At 37.7% G+C, this 10,639-nt stretch overlaps 1 protein-coding gene across 1 annotated transcript in view; it reads left to right on the top strand.

The window, feature by feature from the left end:
* Positions 1-432: 432 nt before the first annotated feature.
* Positions 433-10,639, top strand: part of LOC117429534 (polypeptide N-acetylgalactosaminyltransferase 17-like) — a 30,924-nt gene continuing 20,717 nt past the window's right edge. The window contains exons 1-5 of the mRNA XM_034049123.3: positions 433-1,494; positions 3,927-4,110; positions 5,820-5,986; positions 7,039-7,213; positions 7,743-7,940. Of these exons, the coding sequence (XP_033905014.2) occupies positions 1,086-1,494; positions 3,927-4,110; positions 5,820-5,986; positions 7,039-7,213; positions 7,743-7,940 (1,133 nt within the window). The 5' untranslated portion in view covers positions 433-1,085. The remainder of the gene's footprint in view (positions 1,495-3,926; positions 4,111-5,819; positions 5,987-7,038; positions 7,214-7,742; positions 7,941-10,639) is intronic.

The following is a 10,639-nucleotide window of genomic DNA, read 5'->3' as shown; positions in this document are numbered from 1 at the left end:
GTCCAGAAACCTTTTTTTTTTCCTGAAAGGGCTGCTCCTCAAAACAATCACTGTTACACAGTTACTGAATATGGCAGTAATACATTGGTGCATATTTACCAGACTTACTTACCAATGTCCTTCAACCAAAGTTTCTCTTTTTTTTTTTTTTTTTTAGATGTCCAAATTACTTGGCGGCACTGGCAACTCATTGTAATTTAGACTATTTGTTAAGTCCAAAATAAGTATAGTTGAATCCCTGCTGAGTGGACTTATTTACCAATAGAAATAAAACAATTGGCTAACTTTAAGGCATTTCTTTACAACTGAATTTAGAATGTAATAAAATATGTACAATCTAAAATAAGATGCATTTTATGATCCTGCACATTACATAGCCTGTGATCCAGTCCGGGATTTCGTACCAACCAGTTCGTGCAAATAATTGCTATCGCATAAATAGCAAGATTCAAGAGAGAGAAAAAAGAAACCTGATGAAAAAGAATGGGAACAGATATTTACAAAAGAGCAGGAAACTGACTGACTGATCTGATTATTCTACTTGATTTATGTTACATATTTTACACAGGGAACAGATGATGTTGCGTTTTATCCTGACACGTCTCTGAAAGGCATTTCCAAGGATCCTCCAGTGCAATGATGTGCACACAACGAACCCACACATGCCGATTATTTTGGAATTAAAATGGGGTGTCAAACCAGCGCAACTACTTACACCAAATTACAACACTTTATTATTAGACTGCGACACCGACGAGTCTACTGCTATTATAGGTCCTACGTGCATCCTTGCCGTGCTTTCTAAAATCTGTGTACATTTGAATTATCAATTGATAGTGCTTTTAAATTAAAGTAACCACCGTGAAACTATCGTGCATGCAAACATCCTACGAACCATTTTAAATGAAACTTAAATTCTACTTCATGATTTTATTTTGTTGAGAGGGACCTTAGGTCTGTATTTGATATTTAATTCTTTTAAAATACATGTATTTCGGTAACTATTCATTCTAACATCGGGTTTCATTGTGCAGTTTCTTTTGGACTGATGTGTTCTGTTTTTTTTTTTTTAAAAAAAAACTTGAATGCGCTTAATCTATTCGCAGTACTATATTGGATATACTATTATCTACCATACCTTTAATCTGTCTCACACACACACACACACACACGTAGGTGAGTGCAGTCGACCTCTGTACCCTAGGAGTTTCTCTCCATCTGCTCTTCGGTTCAAAGCTTCAAACCACAACTTTATAATGGCTGTGTTGTTGAGAAGATGGAGAGGTTTGCTGGTGCTAAACCTAATGGTAGTGACTGGGTTTATGATTTTTTGGACCAAATATAAGTCAAGAACCATGGTATACACAGAGCAAGGGTTGCCAGTGCAAACCAGAAAGGATTCCAACCTTACAAGCCAGGGTTCAAGAGACAGTCAAGAGACAGTACTGAAGAGGCTCTCCTTTCTAGAAGAGGTAGTCTACAGGCAACTCAATGGTAAGTGAGGTTCCTTTTTACTCTGTACTGACCTGTTCTATCTCAACTCAATCCCCACCAATGTCAGGTGTCCGTTTTTATGAACTGGGTAAGGGTTTTATTATTTATTGTGCATTTAAACGTTTACATAAATATGTTACAGCAAAAAGGAAATTATTAAAACACCCACCCCCTAGTCGATCACCTGAAATATGACTTGTGAACTATGTACCTGATTTCATACAGGCAATTTTCAACTACATATAACCTCCAAATTGTCAATAACAACAACAAAATACATAGTTCATAGGTTATTGTTGGTTATTTATTTATATTTTGACATTCCCTGTTTTGTTTTGTTTTTTACTGTATTGGGGCATTTCAGAAGTTAGAAGCAGGATTCTCCCAGTGTAGTCCTTTTTCACATTTGTAACTTTCCATAATTTGGTAGTCATTAAAGTGCTGATAAATTCCTAAATGACATATTATTCAGTTATATTTTGTGATGTCATAACAGTTAATTTTCTCTCTCCTGTCTATCACCTGCAATCCTCCTGCCTATTATTGTAACATAGTAGTTGCCCGTCTCACAAACCTGTCACAAGTTTAACACGTTCCTTTCAATTCCTTTTAATGCATTTTACTCATTTGGCTGTATCCCTATAGCCCAATTTAACCTTCAATATCCAACTGAGCACTGGATCACGTTTAACGGGTTGGTACAAAGTAGCCAACCTGTAGTTACATTTTTGAGCAACTGCACTCATGAAGCATGGCAAAATATATCTGGCAGATTAGTGCCAAGCTATTTTGAAGCTGATCAGGGTTTTTCACTTCTTATTTGATTTACAACACTTTGTTTCACAGATAAAATATGCATTTAGGCAACAAAAACAAATTGCCTAAGCACTGCATTTTCTATACAAACAAACACAAGCTCTGCTGCTCTCTCCCCACCAAGTTCCTCCCTGATTGCTCTCTCAACCAGCTGCTTTTATACATGCGGCCTGGTTAAAACAGACAATCGATTAACCGAGGTGGCTGCATGGTGAGTCTGCAGTGTGTAAAGAAGCGGTCGGCTGACGGCACACGCTTCGGAGGACAGCGTGTGTTCATCTTCGCCGCTCGAGAGTCAGCGCATGGGTGGTAGCGGTGAGCCGAGCTTAAATAATAATTGGATAGTCTAAATTGGGAGAAAATAATTTGTGACTACTAAAAAAAAAAAAGAATGGCAAGTGATTTTCAGTTAATTTCTAAAATATGTTCTAAATCTCTTGTTCTCTCTACTTGAGTGAGTGAGTGAGTGTGTGTGTTGGACAGTGTTTCTGTAACAGTAGATATTTTTCATGTCGTATGAAGCGAGAACATGAAAATAAAGCTCCAGAAGCTGCGGGACTTCACTTAAACAGCTGTTCAGCTGTTATTGCGGAGTCGCTTCATGATTTATTCAAATAAAAAGGGAACTGCAATTTATTCTTAAATAAATGATAAAGTACAGGATTATGTCCAGAAACCTTTTTTTTCCTGAAAGGGCTGCTCCTCAAAACAATCACTGTTACACAGTTACTGAATATGGCAGTAATACTTTGGTGCATATTTACCAGACTTACCAGACTTACTTACCAATGTCCTTCAACCAAAGATTCTCTTTTTTTTTTTTTTTTTTTTTTAGATGTCCAAATTACTTGGCGGCACTGGCAACTCATTGTAATTTAGACTATTTGTTAAGTCCAAAATAAGTAGTTGAATCCCTGCTGAGTGGACTTATTTACCAATAGAAATAAAACAATTGGCTAACTTTAAGGCATTTCTTTACAACTGAATTTAGAATGTAATAAAATATGTACAATCTAAAATAAGCTGCATTTTATGATCCTGTTTAAAAGGGATAGTAATCCTTTTGCGAAGAAAACGGTGGCGTACATATTTAGCGAAGATATCAAAAGGCGAGATTGAAAGTGCCACAGTGCTGTCTGTATACACTTACATTAGTGTAATTTACACAGTAGCAAAATGCATAGGTTTACGAAAAGAAAAAAACATGTAAATTGTATGCACAGCTCGCTTTCGCTTTCCTGTAGCCATTTTGCATTAGTGCTGCACACGTGGGTGACGTTGCTGAAGAGCTTGATCATGGCGGATAAACGGTTAGGGCAGATATGTGATGGGCAGATACACGACGGATTACTGTATTAAGTCTTAGTTAGTCATAGTCTTAGTTACGAATAGTTGACTTGTGTTTTTATTTTACTTTTGTATTTATTGTTAGCATTTATTTTCACATGCAATATTTAAAATATACAGTAGTATGGCAATACTTACAAGTAAAAAATAACAATCATTGAAATAAATAAAAGAAGGAATGCAAAAATCAGTGTGAAATGTTCAAAATCTTTTTAAAGCCGTAATTGCCGGCTTTCTTCTGGTCTCAGTAAGCCTAATCTTTCCATCAGGTCTTTCCAAGTCTCTGGGGCTGATCGAAGGGTATGAGGGGCGTGGTAAAGGAGGATTGGCTGCCACCCTGAGTCCCGATGAGCAGGTTAAAGCCAAAGAACTGGGAGAGAAGTATGGGTACAACGCTTATCTCAGCCAGAAGATTTCACTGGATAGATCCCTTCCAGACTTCCGTCCAAGCAAGTAGGTGATGAAGCCAGCAGTCTGATGTGCTGTTTTATTAATGTTTGATTGCCTTACAAGTAATGTTCCCTGCATATGCAACAGTATTAAATTAGGTAATTCTCTATTATAATATCCCTGTATGTGACATCATTTTTTATTATTTTATATTTTCATTAGATGACAAATAGTTTTTTTTGTAGCAAGGTGTTTTTGTTACAATTGTTTAACAATTGCAATTTCTGTATTACAAAGCTCCCTTAACGTAAGACAAGTCCATTACTATATGAGTAGTTTAGCAGATCTCTGCTAATTATCAGATGCTTTGAATATGAACAGGTGCTGTATTAGATCACAAGATGCTGTTCTTCAAAGTACTCAGATCTAAAGCGATTGGTAGGAAATGGGTCACCTACATAGCATGAAGGAATGGGAATGCTGTGCACTTGATGAAGTGTGTCAGTTCAAATCTGCATCCTTGACTCTCATTAAGAGCGAATAGATTATGCTTTTTGAAACCTGACCCGTGAGCGCCTTCATATTTAACATTTGTGTGTTGGATAGGTGTGCAGCTTGCACTTCACCTGAGGGTGTTTACAGTATAGAGATGAGATGCACAGTTCTGTGTGAAACATCAATGTGTTGTGCAGGCTTGGATATAGAAGCAACTGCCAACTGAGCGCATACTATCAGCCCTCACTTATATTGCTTGCCTTGAACAGGGGGATGCAGCTTTGTATCTAACAGAATACAAATGAACCAGTGATGTGAGGGACTACATAGTGTGCTACACATAGTTAGACTTTCTAATTTATAATAACTAGGGCATAGCATGAAGCCATCAAACAAATCAGTATGTCATATGTCTCTACATACAGTAGCATCACAGTGGTTTTATAACAGTACTCCAGTTCATTATTTATCTTTTTCCATATTACCATTGAATTTGCAGTCACAGATGTCTTGATTACAGCGGAGCAGTCATTTACCGCTAGTGTAATCTGTATGCCTTACAGACAAGCATCATTTCCATAACTGTATATCTGATACACTACCATCAGAATACAGGAGCCTAATCATTTGTTTCTTTTTTTACATCACGCTCCTATCAAATAACCTGCAGTCCAAAAGACTTCAGGATTAAGTTGATAAATGATACTTCATATCTAGTTGTTGATGTGTGCATTCAAACAGGATGAGCGATTCCTTATGGCAATGGAGAGTAAAACTATTAGTGTAAGTCTTTCGGTGTGTCATTAGAAGAATTACAGTATGTGCACTACCAGTGTGTATGATGATGTTCTGTGGCAGTTTACTAGTACTAGGTTTACCATAAACCAAGAGACACCATAAACTACATTCATTCAGTACGTGCAGTATTTGTTTTGGTATTCGATGAAAGGTGGATTTTAGTATTTTATGTTTGTACATAACTTTAATCTCAAACAGTTGTACTAAAAATAAGTTTGACGCAAAAGACATTGTCCAAGACTTCTTGTAGAAACGTTTGCTGAGTTATCCCCAACTGGAGATGCATATCCCTGTCGACAGGGATAGAGCTACCCTTAGACACACTTTAGAAAAAAAAAATATATATTTTAGCTCAAACAATGTGTAAAATTGTGATGTTACGAGAGTATCAGAATCAGGGATTATATGGAGATAGATGTATATCCACCTGTCTTAATGTCAGCGCTTATGTACACTATGTTATGTTATGTTATGCCAAGGTGCAAAGAGCTGACCTACCGTAAGGACCTCCCTCAGGTCTCCCTGATCTTCATCTTTGTGAACGAAGCCCTGTCTGTGATTCTGCGCTCGGTGCACTCCGCAGTCAACCACACGCCAGCACACCTCCTGAAGGAGATCATTCTGGTGGATGACAACAGTGACGATGGTGAGAGAGCAGTCATGGTATTCTGGAAGTGCCTGTATGGAAACACCATAACTGATGTGCTAAAGAATGGAGGATAGGGAGATGCTCATTTTGAGTGTCATCTTTTTGTCCTAATACACAGTTAAATGAACAATTATTTCTTAGTTTTCTTTTTTTCTAACTTTTGACGTGAACCTCATTCTTAGACTAAACAAATGTACCATTGTATTTTGCATAACCATTTACAGTAAATGCATGTGAATAAAAGCTTACTGGGGGTTTATTTATTTATTTCATGATAGTTTATAATATAAATAAACCAATGCATGACATACATAATTAGCCTACGGTGATAATGACAAATGCTGTTCAATATCTTTTTTTATTATAATTGTCTCATATCATGTCTTGAATTAATTAGGTTGTAGTACATCATTGTAGTATATTGAATGAGTTATTAGATGTTCCACTATTAATTATTCAATATATGACGTATTAATGGGACTCAAGTGAGATACAACATTATGCCACCGAGACACTTTGGATCATGCAAAATGATAAACTGCACCATATCCAGTTTCAACAAGATTAACCTTAAGTGTGGCACAGATACTGCATTTATTATTGTAAAAATGCATTCATATTTAATACTTATACTATGCTGTGTAAAGTTTTTCTTCATGTTGAAAAGCTGTTTCACAACAGGGATAGAAATAAGACTCCCATTGCATAGTAGTTTGCGCCATTCCTGGTTTTACTATGAGTTTAATAAAGACACACCTGTGCTTGTTACCTCGTTTTCTATTTCAGTCATATCTATACTATACAGGTTAATGGGTACACTGTGGTACTTACAGTAGAGTTGACAGCTACTGTATATTGAAACCATAAGGAGTTTTCAAAAAGTCACCAGTTTGTGATTATTGAAACAAAAAATGATACAAAGTGAAATAAGGACAATACACTCTGATATTTCATACCCATACCATGCTCAAAGCCCTGGCCCTTGTGTATAGAAAGCACTTAACAGTCAGTCCTATGGCAAATCAGTCTGCATGTACTGTGTGTTCCAGACCAGCTGAAGGGACCTCTAGAGGAATACGTCAATAAGCGCTACCCCGGCCTGGTGAAAATTGTCCGCAATAAGAAAAGGGAAGGGCTGATCCGGGCCCGAATTGAAGGGTGGAAGGCTGCCACTGGGGAGGTCACAGGGTTTTTTGATGCCCATGTAGAGTTTACACCATCATGGTAAGTAAAGGAATATCACAGGTAAATAAGCAGCTCGTGTGAGCGCTTGTATGTGAAAGCAGCTACAGAAATATTGTAAATAATATAAGTACTGTTTTAAAAAGTAAATTGAGTCAGTCTACAGAGAGTGAGATTAGGTGGGGCCAGCAGTTGAACTGTCACATGATTGGAATGGAATGAGGGAGTCTGTTCAGTCCCAGCAGTTAGGATTCTCAGGCAAGCTAAAGCCAGTTAAAAGACCAACATAGAAAACAATCATAATGACTTGACATCGGAACTACAGAACTCTAAATGTCATTTCACGCTTTTTACTGCTAGCATAGCATGTATTCGAGGGTCAGACTTGGTTTGTCTCGTGTTTTTTTTATCATATACATTGACATGGAGTGAAGAGAAGGAAGTTTTTTCCACATTTTCAATCTAAAATCCTTAAACACTGGTTTAGTGTTTTAATTTAAGAACAACCTGTGACTCTGCTTTTATGAATGTTTAAGTGCAATCCTCTTTTGTTCTTCCATTTTCTCGATAGGGCTGAACCAGTTCTGTCGAGAATTAAAGAGAATCGAAAACGCATTATTCTTCCTTCCATCGATAACATCAAACAGGACACGTTCGAGCTGGTGCGGTATAAAGACTCTGGCCACGGCTACAACTGGGAGCTGTGGTGCATGTACATCAGCCCCCCCAAGGAGTGGTGGGACGCGGGGGATGTTTCTGCACCAATCAGGTTGGTTCAACAAGAACATGCTTCATCCAGAATATATAATATATTTAAATGACTATTTATTTTTCATATTGAATGTCCCTGAAAACACAACTTTGCAGTGTTTTTTCCATTTTCTTTATGCTCTTTCTGTCTGCAGTTTAGGCTTGGTCAAGCTTGAAAGTGCTAAGAACTGCTCTGAGCCAAGCATTAGATCAAACACCCCAAAGTCATAGTAGCATTAGGATTTGTGATTTTTTTTTATATAGCATTTTCTTGGAATGAAATGTGAGCGTACAGTAGCCTGTTGTCCTGCTGCACACTGTCTTGACATTTGAATTGCAGAAGATATTTTGGGTGAAGGAATCTGGCTGCTGTCAAATTGCCAGTTTTGTTACTTATGTGTGTCACTTGTTTGTTGAGTTTCTTGGAAATGTCTTGGCACTGGCTTTGAATCCTCTTAGATCTTCATGTTGACTGAGTTAATTTTCTTCTGTCACTATCCATGTAAACAAAGAACATAAGAACGGTTCAATTGTTCTTAATTAAATCTTTAGCATCACATACAGTCAAGTGTGGGGCCTATCTACAACACTGCCAGCTTCTTTGACAAGTTGCAATAAGCCCAACGTGAAAAAAGATTAAAGAACAAATCAAAAAGGTAAAGACTTTACTGTATCACTGTTGTCCTAAATACATCAGTCAATATGTGTTCTAAAAGCAAACAGTGCTGCAATGCTAAAGGAAACAAAAACATTTCACTGGTGCTTTGAAACAAAACCCCATTTAGATACTGTATCTGTATATCCCCCTCGCACTGTCTAAAGAAACAATAAATGGGTCTCAGATAGTGTGGTAGCACCACAAGTCAACACTTTAGTTCTTCAGTAGTCAATTGCCACAATATATACAAGACCATTAGAACCATTAAAAACCACAAGGCAGCACATGGTTTGTATAGAGGTGCTGCCATTAGCAGTAGAGTACTTTGGCAGATTGATGGGTTGGTTGTATGGCGGTACCTTTGTGAATTTTTCTAGGGCCATTTTGGATTTACTCCCTGGTTACTCCAGAACTTCAATCCCTGTACAGAATGTCTACCTGCAGTTAATAAAGTTCCTGTGGAATGCGTTTGTTTGCCAGGAACTGGAACACAGGAGTAGCATATCGAGAAATGGTGTGGGGGAGCAAGCATGCCAGCAAGTAACAAACTGCAATCTAAATCGAGGGGTGATAAAAACACCACTAATAATCTTAGTTAGTGAGCACATACATCAGATTAGCCTTGCAATATTTCTCACATGTCTGTAGGTAAAGTTTCTGGAATGTTGTTAAGCAAGTATTGGCAGACAGTTGCTTATCACGGTATGATCTCAAAGTTGTTCCTTTTGCTCTATATGCGGATGCAGCAGGTATCAATTTATGTTTGTCTTGCTGTACTTGGAGCTCCCGTACAGTTTTATAAATTGTATAACGCTGATGTGAATACGTTTGAAGGATACACAGGGAGAGTTATCTTTCAACAGAAATGGAAAGCTATGTAGTTTTATTTGAAAATGGGTACTTTATTTGGAAGCAATGTGTTGATAGAAAATAGCAAGTGGTAAATACATTGGGGAGTAGCTATTTGCAAAACACGGGGATTGTTTATTAAATAAAATACAGCATTAATCTGCCTCTCCCGTGGGTTGGGGCGGCAAAATTGGCATGGACTGTTTCTCCTCATTGCTATGCAGGTGTCCCATATTGACTAGGTGCTCAATGAGCTTTGGCAGACACCCACAGGTTTGGTCTTTGCCTCCCAAGGGGTTGGTAGCTCACAGCCACTGTCGAGTTCCTAGGTGTAAAAAGAGGCGATTGTCCAATTATGGTCCCCCACGGCCAAACCATTCTAAATTGTGGAGAAATATGGCATAAAATAACTGGTCCCTCTACATAAAAACCACATAATAATAATAATAATAATAATAATAATAATACTCTATTGAAATTATAATTTATGTTTTCTACAAATACACAGCATGATTCTGTGTGGTGGGTTAAAAAAAAAACAAAAAAACTGGAAACCATCCACTCAGGAATGAGACTTGTAATCTAGTAGCTGATTTGTGGTGGAGCATTCCAGTGGATGAGTTCTGAATGAGCTCCTCTCTGGCTAGTAATCTGCCAGTCGGAGAGGCCATCAGCTTTAGCATTTCTGAAATAACCTAGTCTTGAGGTACATTTGAAGTTCCTGGAGCAATTACATATTTAAAAAACAGCTTGGAGTCTCATATGTAAAATATTGGAAACAGATTGCTTCTGACAGTATGATCTGTAAGTTGTTGTTCTTCTCGCTTTACAAGCAGACACAGCAGGTGATTTTACAATAAGGCAGTGCTGGACAGTGAAGGTACCCAAGTGCATAGCTATTCAGGTTTGCATTAGGCATTAGACTGCTGTATGTCCTGCAGCAATGTGATTCCAATTGTTATTTTACAAACAGAAGCAAGGGACTTCTCAAGTACTGTTTGATGATGGGGAAGTTTACTGATATGAACATATGTAAGATTATAGCTCAAAGCAAATAAGAGTGGCAGGAATAATAGAATATGTGGAATATAAAGTCACAAAATGTACAAAGGAAAGCAAAATGTTGTACCATGCCTACTTGTCAGTGACACGTGTGAACGTGCAAAGGCGCCATAAACCACAAATGTGAACGGGGTTGCAGTCCTAAATAT

Source organism: Acipenser ruthenus, chromosome 24 (assembly GCF_902713425.1).
Source record: "Acipenser ruthenus chromosome 24, fAciRut3.2 maternal haplotype, whole genome shotgun sequence".
NCBI classification, from domain to species: Eukaryota; Metazoa; Chordata; class Actinopteri; order Acipenseriformes; family Acipenseridae; genus Acipenser; species Acipenser ruthenus.
Note: the sequence above shows the minus strand (reverse complement) of the source record. Positions and strands in the feature narration are given on the sequence as shown.